This window comes from Macrosteles quadrilineatus, unplaced genomic scaffold (genome assembly GCF_028750875.1).
Source record: "Macrosteles quadrilineatus isolate MER2022 unplaced genomic scaffold, UCM_ALF_1.0 Scaffold_7__1_contigs__length_78375512, whole genome shotgun sequence".
NCBI classification, from domain to species: Eukaryota; Metazoa; Arthropoda; class Insecta; order Hemiptera; family Cicadellidae; genus Macrosteles; species Macrosteles quadrilineatus.
In genome coordinates this window covers 40,529,190-40,549,022 of record NW_026542600.1, presented here as the reverse complement: position 1 = coordinate 40,549,022, position 19,833 = coordinate 40,529,190, and the positions used below count along the sequence as shown (strand labels likewise).

Below are 19,833 nucleotides of genomic sequence, written 5' to 3'. Positions count from 1 at the left end.
TTCACATGTGAGCTTCGGGATCGAAAACCATAGCCTTCTCTAACTATTCTAGATTAGTATCTTCACACATTTCCAGCATTGCCTTCATTAATGCCTTGCTGAAATTTATTCCTCGAAGAAAGGAATTATTTAATTTTTTTATTACAACTCGACCCTGGTTCGTCAACACGTGTGAGGCCTTAAAGAAAACGTGAGCTCCAAAGATAAGACGACCGGTCTTGTGGCCCCGACAAGTATGCATAGCGGACACAGTTACACAATCACACTTCTGAACCAAAATATAAACTGTCCTTGAAATAAATCTATACATTTAATACATTTTAGAGTATAACAACTAAAAGAAACATAATTAAACTGAAAACTATTTTTAAACTTGGGTAAAATGATTTTAATTTTCTTATGCTCTCCAGCTGGGTGAGGCCAAATTCTTCAGTAGATTTTGAACGCCCAAACAAAATGAAAAAAACATTCCAAATGTAGGTGCCTGAAGTGAGAAGGGCATCTTCCTAACGTTCCCTTCATTTTCCCCGCATTATATTTGCCCTGATTTTTAAAGATCAGGATTTTTAAAGATATAAGTGACATTTTCTCCGCACTAGTGCGACCATTGAAATCCTCAGGAGTTCAGATTTGATGTTCCTCCGCGGCGACCTCACTCTACTCGATCGTCTGCAGGAAGGGTCGGATAGAACGGTATGTCGGATAAGCCGGGATAAGCGAAGGTCGGACAATCGAAACTATTCTGTTTGAAATGTGTAACGGTAGTATGTAAAATCGTAACCAGGTGTGGTAGAAAACCAGACTTGACATTAGTTTTGCAGAGAGGTCTGATCACTCTCATAAACCGACGTGATTACTTTTACATATGCATTTTAATAAAGCTATATATTTAAAATAAGAATTTTAATTTTCTCGCTAGCTTTTAGCGAATTTCCCATGCAGGGAATAAGCTATTACCGTAGTACCGTACTACCGTATGAACATACTTTGATCAAATTATGAAAAAGTATTTTTTTTTTACTAAATCATTAATATTTTACAAAAAAAAACACTTTTACCGTCCCTGTTGCAGCAAACCTAAGTACTCGTTAAAATAATTTATTTAAACATGGAACAATGTGATAGTTTTAAGGAGACATTTTAGTGGAGGCCTAGATACAATCAGGCAAATGGAAATTCGCTTAGTCTGCAGGTTTGCTGCGGCGGGGGTATTAGTAGATTTTTCGTAAAGTAGACGTGCAGAAAAGGATGGTATCCATACCAAAATATCTGCATACTGCCATATTAAGAGTAGTATTATAATAACAATTTAATAAAATAGTGTTCATGGATCAGGTGAACTTTAAGATGGTTTAAAAGCTAGAGGTTTAATATACTGTAGGTAAACAATTTAATCGTTATCAAGAAATTCGATAACTAACACGGTTTGTGAGTTAGGACACCAAAAGAAATAATGAGAATGAGTTTAAATAAATAAACTTGTTCTTTGTTATTACTTGTGGGTTTGTAAAAATTTGTGTTCACACAATTTAACTATACTATTCTGACAGATATCAAATGTTATGGGAACTTTAAAGTCCAGTAAGAAGTTGACTTCTTCAAAAAATATAAATATGTGTTTATGATAAATTTTGTTGAGAAGTAAAGAGTAGTAAGAGTACGTAAAAAGCAGAATACATTAACAGTAAACTTAACAGTACATAAACAATAACATAAAACAGTAACAGTAACAGTAGTTTGCAATAACTTAACGAGCTCCATGGCCGGATGTGGAAAGATGAAAATGCATCACTGTAGTCGTCCGTATGCTTTTGATACTTATGGTTCATTGGAACCGACCCGCTCTATCAATCTGCCAAAGATTGCACTCAACGTCAACAATACATCAGTCTTGCATTTAGTTATAACAAAACGAATTATTATTTTGCCAGCTTTTAGTTAAGTTGTTTTCAGTTGCTTAGCGTCTTAGATTTCACTTTGTGAAGAGTGCGTATTCTTTTTTAAATTTGTTTCCAAAACGAATTAACACGTATATTATTGTACTAAAGGGCTTTTACAACTTGACTTACGGTACAATTTATCTCTGGTGGTTGGCTGCAGAAAAAACCCTACCAACTTTAGTCCAACCAGCACCTGTGACAGGTTGTCAATTCACAATTACACCACATTCGTAATGTACACACATTGAGAATATTGCTTCTGAAATCCCATAGGCTGAAGTGGACAAAGTCCTTAAACAGCTGCTGTATGGTTTTAGCTCTGTAAAACATCACGAAGAACAAGAAGAGGCCAAAAGGAAAAGGAGTATATAGGTTACAGGCAAAGTATATAATCAGGCTTTATATACATTGCCTAAAATGGACCAGGCAAAGTAAGAAATAGAGCTCATTACATACTTTAAAGCCTGTTGGCACTACAGGCAAAGTAAAAAATACGATGTTGTAGGATTATTTTTAAACTTTTGTATCCTTGTTTGACATTAGTTTTTCTAATCTAAACCTAACCTAACCATATACTAGTATTTCATTATTCTAATGGATTTTTTAGACTTTTGATTCCTGTTTGGTATTGGCCAGTCTAATCTAAAATTAACTCAATCAACCAACCTAACCTAATCTTACACGAAACAAATCAATCCTGTTAAATAAATGGTATTTTTATCAAATGTATTTATTATATACTTTGCCTGACACTCATGTGGGCAATCTGTAGAAAGCCTATGTATTATACACAATGCCTAGTCAAAGTGTATAATAACCTATACTTATTATTCTATTTCATACTTTGCCTAAAAGCTCCAGGCATTGTATACTTTGCCTGTAGCAGTATACAACGCAGGCCCGTAACACAGACGTTTTTGTGGGGCCAATTACTTAGGATAACCAATATCACCTAAGAAATTACAGATTTTTCTGCATATTTTATTTTGAAATCAGTGAAAAATAATTTCACATCCATTGATTTTTTCTATTAAGTAGTAAAGTATTCATAGCATCGTAGGTCTTATATTAAATATGTGATTAAAAATTTTTAATAATGAAAACATAATATTAAACATGTGGTTTTGAATATACGAGTGGATGTGTTGCTAGCCTATCAGTTAGCATCTTGGACTTAACGCGAGAGGGGACGGGTTCGATTCCCGACATATAAGAGCATTAAGAGCGTAAATTATTTTAAAATGCCTTTGGCGTAGACACTAACAGAAAAAACTTGAAATTTATTGCTTTATTAAATAATCGATACCTTTTAATATTTACAATTAAAGTTAGTAATAGGCAACCAAACGTATGTGGACTGTTACGTAAGTGTTTTGTTGTGCCAAAATGAAACTATCGCCACATTCCGGTTTACCCTGTTCAAGTTTAAGGTGAGACTGGAATTAATCTCCCTAATTAGCTAGAGTCCTTCATTTTTTTACAAGGAAGCACTAGCGCGGCGTGCCGTGCTGTTTGACCTAAGCAATATGATGTAATACTCGGCATAAAATGTACACTTACATCGCCTACTAGGCTAATCTGGACAATCATCTAACACCTTCGTTGTTGGAGTGATGTTAAACCCCTTAAGCATACTTTTAATACTTGCTGTGGAACTAAAAACACTAGCTGTTATTTATGCTTGAAGTTTAATGTGTAAAACATTGCTGTATGAGGATTGTTCTTAAAACTGAAAGCCCAGTCAAGGAATGAGGTGTAGAGTGCGTGAGCAGGTAACTAAGCGATTCCTTCAAAAACTTGTTCAGGGGGCTTAGGGTGTTAACATACCAAAAGTCCTGACTCCTAGGTGGTGAGCCAGGGGGTGGAGGGGTGAAAGGGGGGGGGGTTAAAGGTACGCATTTTGGGTTTTTCGATTATATCTCGAAAACTATCAACTTTTTGTATACTATACTAAATTATAAAATTGAAGAAGATTAAATTGTCTACAAGAAAAGTTTGTGTTTATTTTGGTTAAACAATTTACGAGTTATTACTAATTTAATTAATATCCTATAAAAATACTCCTTCCATAAGAAATACATGTAAATTAGTATGCAAAATGGGGCAAATCCTATCCGCCCAAAGGAAATATAACCGAAAATCTTGGTAAAATGTCTAGCAGTTTGACACTTTAATCATAAAATTTTGTCAAAAATTAAAGCGAGGGTGAGCGTTTAAAAACGGGATGATTTGAGGTTTTTTTATAATTCTTAATAAAAATCGCCAAAACACGACATTTTTGTTAACTCGCCCTCGCCTTAATTTTGGATCAATTTTTATGATTAAAGTGTCAAATTACTGGAAATTTTGTCAATATTTCCAGAATATCAGTTATATTTCCTTTGGGTGGATAGGATTCGCTCCATTACGCATACTAATTTACATGTATTTCTTTTGGAAGGAGTATTTTTATAAGATATTAATTAAATAAGTAATAACTTGTAATATGTTTAACCAAAATAAACACATTATATACTTTTCTTGTAGAAAATTTAATCATCTTCAATTTTATAATTTACTATAGTATACATAAAGTTGATAGTTTTCGAGATATAATCGAAAAACCCAAAATTCGTACCTATAACCCCCCCCCTTTCCCCCCTCCACCTCCTGGCTCACCACCTAGAAGTCAGGACTTTTGGTATGTTAACACCCTAAGCCCCCTGAACAAGTTTCTGAAGGAATCGCTTAGTTACCTGCTCACGCTTTCTACACCCACTTTTGGATCATTCATTGACTGGACTACTTATAGACTTTAAAAAAAAAACACGTGAAAAAATAAATTTATAATCTTTGTTTTTGAATAAATACATCCATTAGATCACATCACTGTCAGTACTTACTTGGGGACCGATCTTTGCTGGGCGAAACCCTATATAACTTTTTTAACGTTATTTTTGTAACCAACACTCACATTAATCCAAACATGTCAAAATATGAAATAATATTCATTCGATAAACACTATAGTTTTAACAGGCCAAAAAGACACTTTTGGAACATATTTTTGAAGCAAAGGTAAAGCCTAACCTCCTCTCTTTGCGCTCTTTGGTTTTTGTTGTAAAGGTACAACCATTTCTCCGAAGATCTTATTACCATCATTGCTTCGAAACTCTGCTTACCACATTAATTGGTCCGAAACTGTATACTATCCTTTGTTTGAAGTTCATTTTTGGTGATGGTGAGTTAATGTTGTTCAAAGGTTTATTGCGGACATTTTCCATCACGAATGTGTTCCATCGTGATGGAAAATGTCCGCAATAAACCTTTGAACAACATGTATACTATCGTTGCTCGATCTATATGCCACTATGGCTCCAAAGCTTCTCTTAATAAATTGTTTTCCGAAATTCCACATCCTATAATTAATTGTTCCTAATCTCATCAACCACAATTTATCAAAACTTCAACTTACCACCATTGCTTCGAGACTCTGCTTACCACAATTGCTCCGAAGCTCTACTTACCACCATTGCTTCGAGACTATGCTTACAACAATTGCTCCAAAGCTCTACTTACCACGGTTGCTTCGAAACTCTGCTTTCCACAATTGTTCCGAAACTTTACACGACCATTCGGAGCCTGCACAATCCGCCACATCGTCGAGTCATTCCACTATCATCATCTGTTCACCAACTCTTGAATTTGCATATTGCATGTTCGTTATGTAGGTATTTATTCTTCGGATAATGAGACTTACCTAATGTCCGATCAAGCATTTACGCCTCGGAAAATATATTGATTTAACCTTGAGGATTTATTGATGCGGGTAGGTTTCAGTGTTATACGGATTAAAAAAGAGACATGGGTTCAGTATTTGTGACAAAACTACTGTAAACAATTGTATTTGTGTAAAATATTTACGACAAACACTCTTTTGAAGATGTAGTAGAAGACCACACTAGTTACATTTATTAAATGATTTTAAATTTACTACTTTTTAATTTGGAATGTTCTTTAGTTCTGATAGGTTTTAAGAGTCTTCATCACCCCTCCGAAAAACGACGAAAACAAAAGTTCGTAGGCCCCTGTTAGTTGTTTTACTATACGGTAATATATTTACACAGAAAAAGGACGCACACGTTTTCGAGATCCTAGCGGATATGCAATTACTAAATCTTATGTTGGTTACTATTCCTTGAATATTATAAATATGTAGTTACGCATGTGGTTGTCGTGTTCGCACATAAGTCCAGTACACTTGGATTTAGGTACCATAAAAGCTAGCGCCCTATTAGCTATACACAAGTATTTATCGACCTAGAACGCTAGAAACTAGCCCAGGATAGTTTTTTTCACATCAGGCGAGACCTAGTAATTGAGGCCTTACCACATAGATGAAATCCATTAATGATTATAGGTGGGATTCGACCCCAGGACCTCAGGGACCGAAGTTCCGTGCTACCACTAGACCAGCTCGCTCCATGAGTGGGCTTGACAAACTTTCCAAATTGAATATTTTATCCTACTAAATTCAAACGTGTAAACATGAGTGAATATGTATCAGTTTATAAGTTAGACCGTTATTAGTTTTGGAAGGGTTAATGTGGGGGGGGAGGTAATTTTTACCCATAAGTATATTTTAAGACTGTATCACTTTTTTTCCGTGGTTGAAGGCTAATTTCTTCACAATACTTTTGTTCCGGGGGTCAGCAGGTAGATTTCGGGACCGGCCGAAACATCGCTTTTGTTCCGTGGATATCTCTCTTGTTCCGTGAGATAGGGGGCTGTACTTTCCTTCTCCCAAATCCTCTCTTTTGCCCTTCCTCCTCATTCTTTCTTTCGTGCGGGCTTTAAAACTCGTTAAATTATCATTTTCTCCTTAACAAAAAAATCAATAATTTAACGTTATCCAACCTAACCTAACATAACCTATGAAAGAAAGAATTAGGAGGAGAGCGAAAAAGAGGATTTGGGGGAGAGTGCAGCTCCCTCTCTTGCGGAAAAAAGAGAGATGTTCGAGGTTCCAAGGCGGTGTTTCGACCGGCCCCGAAATCTATCTGCTGACCCCCGGAACAAAAGTGATGTGAAGAAATTAGCCTTCAACTGCGGAACAAAAGTTACACTTGCTATTTTAACATTTTCATTCTATATGTTAATTACTCTTATTATATTAACTATCTGTACGCAGTTTACTTCCTAATCTACCGCAAGATTTTTCATTGTACCGGTTGCGTTATGTAACTCGGACACAAATGACTCCCACGTGTTATTCTGATTGGACCAGGGCTCGAACTCAGTTTGACCTTTCACAGTTCCGTCTGGAACCCACCTCTTGCGGCTCGTGGATCCTCTTAAGCTTTTGCAAGGTCAAGACACACCTCCAACAGTCCGATTTATGTGACAATCGGCCGTTATTGTCGTACCGGCCAATTCACTTGTTATGCGGTAGGTCATTTACACACAAATTCGACGATATAATCTCACCTATCTGTGTCCTGTGTCGTGCGTGGTAAAAAGCATTAAGTGTTTTGAGAGAGCTTTGCCTGTCAATCGTAGGCAGCGCCACCAGCGTTGCCATGCACTCAGCATAGCAACGCTGGTGGCGCTGCCTACGATTGACAGGCAAAGCTCTCTCAAAACACTTAATGCTTTTTACCACGCGGTTGGCATTCTGGGTTATAGTAGTATTTTTTCTGTGGTCGTGTATATTTGTTTATTATTTTCTTGTTTTATTTGGAGCGTGGTCTATCGAGGGTGGAACAGCTTTCTTCTGTGCGAGGTTCGGGCTCAAATATTTCTTATCGATGTGTTTTGCTCTTTCGTTCGTGAACATTTCGAAATGTAGAATTGAAATTGTTAACGCTATTTATGATTTATTATATACACATTTTATAGATGTAAATGTCCCAAAATATACTCAACAGATTCTTGTTTTACAATATTTTGTATTATTTAGCTGCGTAAGGATTCTTAAGTTCAACCATTCGTAAAAGGTAAATTTATAATGTTTGGAAAGTTTTCTTGAATGAAACGATGCCATTAGATTCTATTTAGCCTAACGAAAAAATCACAAACAACAAGGTGGGATGATTTTTTAATTATGACTAAGACTTTTAACATTAAACATTCGTTCTTCACAACTATTTAAATAATAGTTGCATTTTTGTATCACAGGTTAAATGTAAGAAAGGGTCCCTAACTTTACCTGATTAGATATGATTATTTGGGGCAATTCATTTAGTTTCAAAAGAGGGAAAACCATCGCTAATATTTATGAGTGATCAAATGCACGTCAAGTAGGTATGAACCATCACCGCTTCCGGTTGTTGATTGTCCGGAAATCTAGGAAGTGTTCAAGATTGATGGTAATACCAGTATTTACCTGGAATTGTTGGTATCATCATACTGCAGTAAATTTCGAATAAACCCCCTTGAACCATTTCCTTGTCAAAATTTCAAACCCACCGGCGAAATAATCTGTTCCTGAATTTCATTTGTTTGATTCAAACGTACCTAGAACAGTGTTTTCTGTTCTTCAAAACTTAGTTAGCTCTCTTTGTCATTGTTGTAATTAATTGTTAATAATTGTTGTAATAAGAATTCGAAAAATGAATCGGTACATCTTAACTCAATGTACAGTATATTATAAAGGTATAAAGGTGACATTCAAATTAGTTTCATGTGTAAAAAGGAAACCTTTCGGTACAACTTAACTCAGTATACAGTATATATTATGAAAGTATAAAGTATTCAATTTAGTTTTTTGTGTTTCAAGAGATTATTTTTTAATTTTAGGTAATGCAATTTTCCTACGTTTACCTTAATTAAATACGTTTCGAGGGGTAAGGAAATTCATATAGTTTTCAAGTTACTTACTATTAATCCACATTTACCTAATTACCATATCTAATGTATGGAGGAAAAACATTAGATAGGTTAAGATTAGATAATTAGGTAAATGTAGCGTAGTTAGGTAAATGTAGATTAATAATTAGTCAATTGAAAACAGGAGGAGTTTATCTACCTCTCATAACGTACCGTAGTCAAAACAATTAGCGTAGGAAAAGTCCACTAACTAAATTTAAAATAGTTATCTTTCGCGATTATGAACTCTAAAAACACAGTCAAGTGTTTTCACGCTTGAACCTTCAGGTGTAATATTTCGTGGTCACCGGTTGAACCGTGAACACTGTGTTCAATTTTAGTAATGACAAACATTAAACTTAGCATTGTAAGTAATTACGTAAAAAATATTGAGTCATTTACGCACCAACCAACGATAAAATTTACTATACAAAATTTAAAAACAATATCATGTAATCTGTGTAGTGTGTCCTTATATTGAATAGTTTTAATGTAATGGAGCTATTGAATTTATGATAAAACTTTCATCGACAAATATTTCTTTATAAATCAACAGAGAGAAAAAAATAAACAAATAAATCTTTGTCGTGTTCTTGAAAAGGACATAAAAGCAATAGCAGGGATCGAGGACGCGGTATACTCGGGGCCGCTGGCATCTCATTGGCATTTCTATCCATTCCTAGCCTCGTACCGTAGTCTAAATCTATGTGACTTTTCAAGAACGCATGTTTCATTTACCATTGTGTCTATTTAGACTCGGTATAATTGAAACTACCAAAGCCACTGTAGTTTCTTATGTCGGTGGGACGGAAACTCAAGGCTCGGTCTCGATTATTATTGGAGACGGTATTTGTATTGTTGCTTAGCAACCGTTAACAACAAAATCCAAAACATCCGAATATTTTCATAGTCTCACTAATCTAGCCTTTCCCACAAATGTTAAAGATCTTGAATTTTTCGTTGAAAGATAGTGTTCGCACCTAGGTAAAGAAGCTTTAAAGCTAACATGACCTAAAGCCCAAGATTTTGAGTTTTTAATATACTTATAATTTGAATAATTTGTTATTTCCGGTTTTTGTCGATTTTCTTGCATGTTTGTTGAATCTATCCTGAGTTTTTTTATTATTGTTTATTACATCTAAAAATGGAAATGTTTGTTAGAATAAATAGATAAATAAACTTGTTATTAGAGATTTCCACCAAAATAATTAAACAAAAAACCTAGTTTTTTGGTAGATTTTTTTTACTTTCACGATTTTGTCGTATACTAAAATATATTATATTCATCAGACATTGCTGAGAGTGTGCGAAAGATTTTAGAACTCAGAATCACAAAATTTTAAAAAAGATACTTTTTCCGCACTGACAATGAGAACCCACTCCTAAAACTAAGGTGATTGGAAAATTATAACAATGTTTAAAAGTTATATTTTCTTAAGAAGAGGTTGGCGGCCTCTTTTATCCTTGCCCATTAGGCATTGAGCCTGTGCGTGAACGAACCCAGCAAAGCAAGGGGAGCTGGTACAGCTCAAGGATTAACTCAGAACTGCACTGATAAAATATAGTGGTATAAAATACCAGGATCCGAGCTCAAGGTATCTCTGCCTTAGGCCCGAAGCCCGTGGCGTTACCAACTGAGCCCCTGGCTCACCTATATAACTTCCTCAAAAATCGAAATCTGTTCAATTTATTTCTTGTAGTTAAAGTGTATATTATTTGCTTGGCCTTTATTCTGATCGCCATTCAGTATTGCAACTCGCTGTAACACCATGTCAAATGATATGCCATTGTCGTTCGTCATTTCATTTAGTTAATCTAACAACGGAGTTTGTTCTCCTTGTAAACTCCTATAGCTCGACAGTGTGGTGTACTTTACGAACAGCCATTTGAATCTAACAGAGAGCGATTGAGGCCACTTGGGTTGTTCAGTTGCACCTGAGATCACATTACTGGACAAATAATTCTATTGTTGGAACGTAGATTGTAACATCTGTGCAATCCGGATCAATAATGTCAGTTCGTTGGCCACCAATTTTGTGATTTCCTTACCTACAAAGGAAGCGAGCCCCCTTCTGAGGCTGTGATTCCACCACCTATTTTGTGATTTCCTTACCTACAAAGGAAGCGAGCCCCCTTCTGAGGCTGTGATTCCACCTCCTATTTTGTGATTTCCTTACCTACAAAGGAAGCGAGCCCCCTTCTGAGGCTGTGATTCCACCACCTATTTTGTGATTTCCTTACCTACAAAGGAAGCGAGCCCCCTTCTGAGGCTGTGATTCCACCACCTATTTTGTGATTTCCTTACCTACAAAGGAAGCGAGCCCCCTCCTGTGGCTATGATTCCACCTCCAATTTCAAAGTTCAAAAACAAGCTCAACATGTGTAGGTAATTGATCAACTCCTATATTTCTAAAATATTTTCAATGTTATCTTGAATTACTGGATGTATGATGAACTACAACATCAAGGATGCATGATGCTCATAAAAGAAAATACGTTAAACTATAAATCATCACGCACTTTGAAAAATTAGTAGCCTATTTTACTTCAAAAATTAAGATTTCAAATAAAAGAAAAATGCAAGGATGTTCTGCAAAACACCCTCTAGACGTGTAGGACCTAGGATCATCGCGTTGGTTCACATTGTGAGGGGGGGACATGTTTCACGCGGTTGTTTGCCTTGGCGGAGTCGCTCCGAAATGGTGAGCGCATTACAACCGTGTGTGTGGTGTCTAGCGTCCGGCAGCAAGTGACCATCAGCAGCAGCGGCGGTGCTAGACTCCAGCTGGGCTTAGGATGACCATGCTGACCAGAAGATTGTCAACAGGTACGCCGTGCTGCAACTGTGATCAGTGAATGTTAAAATGTGTAATATTTGTGGGGATGATAAATATGTGGCTTATTAAACGTGCTGGGTGTGATAGAGGATGGGGGTGGTTAGGCGTAGCGTTATAGTTTAGTGTTTAAGAGTTTCAGCTGTTTAATATGTTTTATAATCCATACAATTTGCCTCTGTAGAATCTCGAACCGTTGCCGCCAATGAAAAACTGTTTTGCCACCAGGTTGATAACAAAAAACTGTACATGTGTGTGAATAATACCTCAATAAATTAGCTTGAGCTACTAATTTTTAATAATAAAAACGCATTTGAAAAATAAAAATCAATAAGGTTTAATAATGATTGATTTGGCCATAAATGTATTACTATACTCATTGTTACACAATATATAAAGTACCATTTTTCTGTTGATGCAAATTTTTAATGTTTGAACAGTTGTATTTAATCACGAGTCTTCATATTAAATAATTCATTTATTTTTAAATCGTTATGAAATTATGAAGTACGTATATCTAAAATAATTTTCTGAAAAAACAATCGAAAAACACTATTATTTCTTTATTTATTTACATTGTTATTAATTTAATTTAAATCAAGTATTACTATACGAAACTAATCTTACATTTGTAAGCAGGTGTTAACAACGAGCAAACTAAAATATAGAAAGGCAAATTAAGTAACTAATAACTAAATAATAATATCGGATTCTCGGCATTCCATTAGAATCCTCAACATTTGCCGAGTTCAATACTTAAACCATGGCTGAACCCGGCTATTCATGTCTTAAAAAAAACTCATTTTGTAAATTCGAAAAGTAATTAGTTAAAAAATCAACCTTAATAATATCTTTTATTCGAACATTTTGTCATCGAGGCAAAGAAATTATTAAAATGCTGACATTTTATTTAAGTACCTAAATTACACACGTAGTTGATTTTTCAAAAATTGTTACCAAGGATCAAAGACCCCTGAAGCGAAAAAAGTTTTGATATATCACGAGCGAGAAATTTAACAGAAGTGATATATGTTGGAGATATAGCATTTATTAAGTTTTGTCCGGTTTTGGAGAGCGGGGGGCGCAGACGGGGTCATTAAATCTGTGGAGCTTTACCATAAAATGTAAGACTAGAAAGGTCAAGTTCGGCGGTCGCCCGTGAATCTCCTGTGATGTGTTCGGTGAAACTTTGCAAATATGTTTCAAAGTAAAATCGAAAACGTTTGAATATAATATATCCTATTAACGGTTGTAAAATTTGGGATTGAAATTGCAAAATATGATGATAACCTAATTAAGATTTTAGTTTAAGTTCGGCTCAAATACATGTTGAATGTTCTTCTCTTACAGTGTTTAATATTTTTCATTTTATGTCTAAAATTAAAATGAATCATAAGGACCACAAGTTAAGATTTTAATTAAGGGATTCCCTTTAAAAAAGTGTGTATATGACATTTTAAGGTAATATGGTCTTTTGAAATACATATATTATAAATGTCTCACCAACTTAACGATATTAGGCCATTTTGTAGGTCTCTTTAGTAATTGGGATTTCATATTAACCATATTATCTATAATTAGTACGCGCACAAAAACGATCACGTTTCCACAGTCAATCGTCCAAACTGAATACTAAAAGTCCAGTGCGCCAGCGTAGAGTCAAAAGATAAATATTACTGTAAATAGCTACGAAACATTTATCTAGGAACGTAAACGATTTCCCATAACTGAGTCTATGAAGGTGGGCAATTGAAGCACTGGAAACACACATTGTGTACTGCAAACAAAAGACAGGACTATAATACTCTCCATAGTTTGATACAACTCCATAAACATCGTCATGGTGATACCATACTAATACCTCCATAATACCATTATTTATCATATGTCTGTCCTTAATTAAACGGATATTTCTTAATAACTGCACCTACCTACCCCAGTCCCAAAAGAATGAAATACAATCCCGGGACAGGTAGGTTCCTCAAACTTTATCGGTTAAGTCGGATATCAAGAATCTGATACAACATAAAAAAATAATCCCATTATGAAATGAAACTATTTCTGGGAGAAGAGTCAGATTTAATCAACTGGAACTTAACATAGAGGTAGGTTACGGGGACTCTCTTCCGAGGGAGATAATGGATATAATGTGATAAAAGCTTACTTGGCTTTTCTAGAACTTTGCCGTCTCCAGCCACAAGTTCGGATGGAAAGATATTTCGAAGAACTGCGAGCAAAAAAATAAAGACTGATATTAGTCTGCCTCTAATTGGTCTCATGGCCCATATTTAGCCGGACTCAACGGACATAGGCAATCAGCTAGTGCGTAGAACTTGCGAATTGGGTTTGCTCTCAATGTCAAACCTGCATCGAGTATGAGAAGATCGTTCATACTTCATTACTAAAATTTGTGAAACTGTATAAGGACCTATTTCTTGTTGAATAAAAACAGCTTCAAAATTTCAATTAGGTAATGTACTTTCTTGATCAAACGTTATAATTGTCCAACTTCATTCTCTAATCAGAAAATGCCAATTTCATTCAGTATCTATCACAACATTTTGGCTAAACGTGTAATTAGATTGAGCCAACATGTCGTTTAAGAAAATAGCTGTAAAATAAAATGTGAATTTGCAAGTCAACAAACAGCTGATTGCCCATTGAGGCATTTATATTTTAAGGTTAGCAATACAAAACAGACTCGCATTCCAACGTTGACCTAATAACTACAATGACAACTCAACATAAAATACAGATAAAACTGGAATTCGAGTATTTTAAAATGAAGTATCCGACTTTCATGGAATTTTTTAAGTCGTAGCACCTCATAATTTCACGTAAGCTATTTTAGTAACATTATAACATCGATAAAAATATAATTGATTTAAACTGTGTAGTTTAATTTAAAATAATTATATATTGAACTATAAGTTTAGATAGACTCCGTATCTTTTGAAGCACAGAGTTTGGAAATAAATATAATAAAATAATGTAATCAATAATACTGTGTAGTTTTAAACTTATAGTTTCAATATATGATTATTTTAAATTAAACTACACAGTACACACACACACATTACAGTACCACTAACAGTACACTACAGTATTAAACTACTAGCTTTTAGACTAGGACAAGGACAAGTGAAACCATTAACAATTTGATTTATGTTTCCATGAAATCCTAAGATGAATTAGATAACTGTAATATGTACAAAATAGACTTAACGATCTCAGAAATTTAACTTAGGATTGAAGTTGATATTTATAAATTGCTTAGCAAAATAATTTTAAAAACTCCTGTTTATTTTTACAATTTCAACTAAGTATTTAAAGTTGATTCTTAAGTTTGAAAATAAATTACAATGTTCAGATCCAAATGTTTTGACCTCCAAGCCAACTATCAACTAATAGATTTTTCCACTAGACGCAATATTTAGAAAACGTGATTTAATTACTAAACATTTAGTTCTCACAACAAGTAGATCGTGATGCTAGTTTTTGTCCACAATTCACCAAGGGTTACTGGCACATCCAATTGATAACCTTCATATCATAGTGGATTGAACCGCTAACAACCCACTGGAGAGTTGAACTCAACTCGCTGAACCGAAGTTGAAACCATCCTTGTAATTGAATCAATTAATTCAGAAAGATTGCGATTCTTATAACTGTTTTTGCGATTGGAATTTGAAAACTGGATTTAATGATTAGGTAGACTTATACTGCCTAAAGCATAGGCAAGATTGTGGAATTGGTCGATTATAGTCTTTGAGGTTAATATTTCAAGCGATAGTAGTAAGGGTGCAACTAATATTCAAGCGAATATTTAAAACTAAATGGGATTGTATGAATGTGTATCCTAATTTTATTAGGAGTCTATAATTTTTTACAAATTGGATTAATTTAAAAGTAAACTTAATGACGTATTTCTAGCTGGAAATTATAGGCTATACTCTAAAGGAAAAGGAGTATAGGTATATCTTCCACGGCCCTGTCGAGTAGAAAGGGTATAGGTTTCGTAACCGAGGATGACTGTATCTATATAGTTGATCTTCCAAAAAAGCACACATTATATTATTTTCATTTTTTACCATTAAAAGGATAATTTTTTATCATTTTCATTCAGTATTTTGTGCTTGGAGCAAAAATAAGCACTTAGTTGGCAATAATTACAGTATAATTTCATCTAAGATTCGGCCAAGTCTTTTTGAAGAATTTAGTTGATGTTTATTGAAAAGACAATCTAAAAAATTCGATGACGAAATATATGTATATTAGCTTAGAGAAAAGAATAACTAATTAATTATCTTTGATATTAGTTAAGAAAGTCCTTGAAGGGAAGCGGCCATCTTGGACTTGCCCGCCATACAGCAAATTCAACATCAAAACTGCTAATGGGCTATTTTAAATCCCAAAATATATTAAAAAATACCAAAGTTATTCTAATTTACTATCTAGGGCGTTGTGAAATAAGAATTTTGTTTGTAGATTTGAAATTTTGTTATAATTGTTTTATGAGTCGGCACAGGCTAGGCTCCAATGACTCACTGGTTCTTAAGTCGGCGTTACTTACCTACAAGTTGCACCAATCTACAATATTTAAACCTGATATATTTTTGGGATTGTAAAAAATATTTTACCTACGACCGTTTTTTAAAGTACCCGTTTCAGTTATGTTCTTAGAATTGAAAAGTTTCACATAACAGCATAGTTTTACTCATAACAACACGGGTAACGGACCAATGAGGTTTTATGATTGAGAAAGAAGAAGTAAAATTGTAATAATTGAACTTAAACTAATCAGCTTATCAGGCAAATTTAATTGTTGAGTGGTGCAATTAGTGTTTGGTACAATGTTTCGTTGCATCACTGTCAGTGGCAATGGGAGGTTAGAAACGAAAACCTCTCTAAGTTATGAGTATTGATTTTTAGTAATTAATAAAACACTGTCGTTGGTAAAGTAGTGTACGCAACTCGCGTAAATAGTGTCAACGCAGTTGTGGCGTAAACTGCTATTTTTTATATTTTATTTTTATATTTTTATGGGTGTCCGTGGGTTTCCTCCATTTAAAAGCCATACTTTTTTAAATCATAAAAAATTACATTTACCCCTCAATATCTCCTTAACCATTCATAGTAAATAGGTATTGTAAGGTATCATCTTGTTCGAAATGTAATGTAAATTATTTTCATAAATCATAATATTTCAAGAAAAACGCACCGTTTTCGAGATATTTGTAAAATAATAAAAAAGTCCCATTCCCCTCCCTTCCGACACTCAAATCAGTGTAGGCCTAACCTTTTTACACATATTAAGGGAGGTCAATTGAACAATTTGGCAATCATTAGAAACTCTTTCTATGGGTGTCCATGGTTTTTCTCCATTTAAAAAACTACCTTTTTAGAATTTTTAGAAAAAATCACATTTGCCCCACAATATCTCTTGAACCGTTCATAGTAGATAGGTATTGCATGGTATCATTTGGTTCGAAATTTAATTTAGATTATTTTTGTAATTCATTTTATTTTGAGAAAAACCACCGTTTTTGAGGTATTTGCGAAAAAGTAAAAATAAATCCTATTTTCACCCCATTATCACCCCCTCCCCCCAAACTCGACACTTAAATCAGTGTAACTTTTCTTACAAAGTGAGGGAGTGTATTCAACAATTTAGCACTGGTTTGAAACTTTTTTTTTGGATGTCCCGGTTTAGGTCTAATTGCACCGTACTATTATATTACACACTCGTATTTGTAACTGGGATATTCGTATTTAAGCTACGGCGATTGCCTTTTAAAGCTATTTTAAAGGGAGACGAGGTTTGGGGTAGTTTATATTAAAGTAAATAACAAACGAGGATGTTGAAAAATGGTGCTCTTACAGGTGCACATACGTATAGTTTGTTAACAAGTGTTAATTGTTAAAATGCCATACCAGGCGATCATCGTTGTACTAGGAAACAATTCGCCGCCATTCCACCACGATGTTTGAAGGTTCGTTTCAACGACAACATGTCAAACAACAAATATTACGTAATATCGTTGTTTTATGTTTTTCTCAATCTCAATGACAAATGAACCTTTTAACACACTAGACAAAATTGTACAGCAAACGTTTTACAAACATTGATTTTGTCACATTGATTGTGTTTTTTTTTTAATATTGATTTTGTCTATATTTTTTTATATATACTTTGACTTCACAACCCCTTTCTGAAGCTTTATTATTGCTTGTAAGTGTATTTATTGCAATTCTAAGATTATCCAAGTTCAATTGATTAATTGAATATTCAACTTAATTGATCTCCATACGACATACATTATTTATATGTATTCCAATTATGTAATAGACTATGTAGTTCAATGCACTAACAGGGTCCACAATGATGTTTTACAAGTTCACATAATTGACTTGGCCTTCATGACTCAGGTAACAAGGCCTGTATTGCGGTGTATTGTGGGGTATTTCTGATATAACGAGGCAGATGTAACAAGTAATCCGAGGCTGTATACTATAATACTTCCAATTAAGTGAACAATACAGCTATATAGTTGGTAGAACTCCCTACAATGTTGTAAATCTATGAGTGCAACACTTCATATTTTTTAAACTATACTCACACCATGCATATGTTTTTATTCAAGTATTTTTAGAGACAGTCTTGGTTTATATGACATCTTGATTATGTTGACTGAATAACCTTAAAATATTTTGCATCAGACAAACCCTACAGTAAAAATATATTTTCTTGGTAAGATTTTATCTCTGGTTCAACATGTGTCCCTTGTGAGTTTTTGTTATTGGCTTTTCTGGTTGACTTTTTAAGAGACCAGCCATATTTGAATTAGTGTGGATTTGCAATCTTTAATACCTGGTCATAGTATATTATGTACTGTTATTTATTAGCGCAGGTATAATATATGTAACATTTTTTATCAATTTTAAAATTTGTATAGTCAACTATTTGAAGGTGATGAAATAAAATTCCCCTGCCGCAGCAAACCTACAGACTAAGTGAATATCAATTTGCCTAACTGGATTTTCACTAAAATACTTCTTCAAAAATTTCATATTTATTCTATTTAAATAACATGAGTTTAACGAGTAAATAGGTTTGCTGATACAGGGAACGCTTCAATATACTAAATTATTGGTTTTTATAAGCTCTACAAAATAGTTTGGAAAGAAATTGTAAAATTTTATATTTTTAGGGTAAACAATGAGAAAAACAAACATTTACCCCATAAAACCCCTTATAAACCCCCGTTTCCATAGTCCGATAGTGTCGGTTTGTGCACTTGTTCAAATAAATGAAGGTTTAAAAGTATATACAGAATTTCATCAATATCGGTTCATTTTTGCTTGATTTATCGTGCTCACGGACACATATAAAAATATAGGCTATGTTTATTTTATATATACAGTATATACATACATGAATTCAAACGGATGGTGTTTTTGGCCTCTGGGGACCTCAAAACTAAAACAAAAACAAAACTTACAATGAGACCTACGGTATTAGCTTAGTACAAACTTACACTTTATTTGCGCAGAATCGGAAAAACGCAGAAGTCAACCTAAGTGCTGTTAATATAGTTTAAATTTTAGCCTAACTCGTTGAATCAATGACGTTTTTGAAAGTCAGACAGAAAATGTTATCTAAGTAGGCCAACTGACCCAGGGGTCGATGAGCTTCATTTGGCCGGTCAACGCCATTAGACTATTCAATGTAAACAAAATTAGCATATTTTTACTTTCGAGAAGCCCAAAAAACTAGTGACATCTGAAACTAGTTGCCACTACGTTATAAATGACTGGTTTCGCTTCATCCGGTTCCGAAATCCTGTCGGATGAATACAAATTACAACTATATACATGAATAAACGAATCAGCTAAATGAATAAATAATCAACAAATGTGTGTGGTATTTATAAATTTGAATTTAACAAGTGTTCCAACACATTTTAAATAACATGTTTAAGCTTGAGTAATTTCTACGGTGTGTGGTTGTATAATGTTTAAATATATATATAGCCAGTTATTCGATGATTATTGATTCTCTTATCGATCGTAAGATTATTTAGGAATACCAATATGTACCAGTATTTTAAGAAACACATATTATTCATAATTGTATAAATTGTAGTTTCTTAAATGCTAGGTAAATTTTTATTTTAGTTTCTAGGTAAATTCACTGCACTATTTTTATAGTAGG

General features: G+C 34.1%; 1 protein-coding gene across 3 annotated transcripts in view; it reads left to right on the top strand.

Moving 5' to 3' along the window:
• The window catches only part of LOC128998477 (scavenger receptor class B member 1-like), a 154,270-nt gene that overhangs the window by 10,888 nt on the left and 123,549 nt on the right, over positions 1 to 19,833 (top strand). The window contains exon 1 of one of the 3 annotated variants that reach the window (XM_054424618.1): positions 11,510 to 11,611. The exons of the other annotated variants lie outside the window; for them this stretch is intronic. Within the exon in view, the coding sequence (XP_054280593.1) occupies positions 11,581 to 11,611 (31 nt within the window). The 5' untranslated portion in view covers positions 11,510 to 11,580. Of the gene's footprint in view, positions 1 to 11,509; positions 11,612 to 19,833 lie in introns of those variants that run through there. 3 annotated transcript variants of the gene reach the window in all.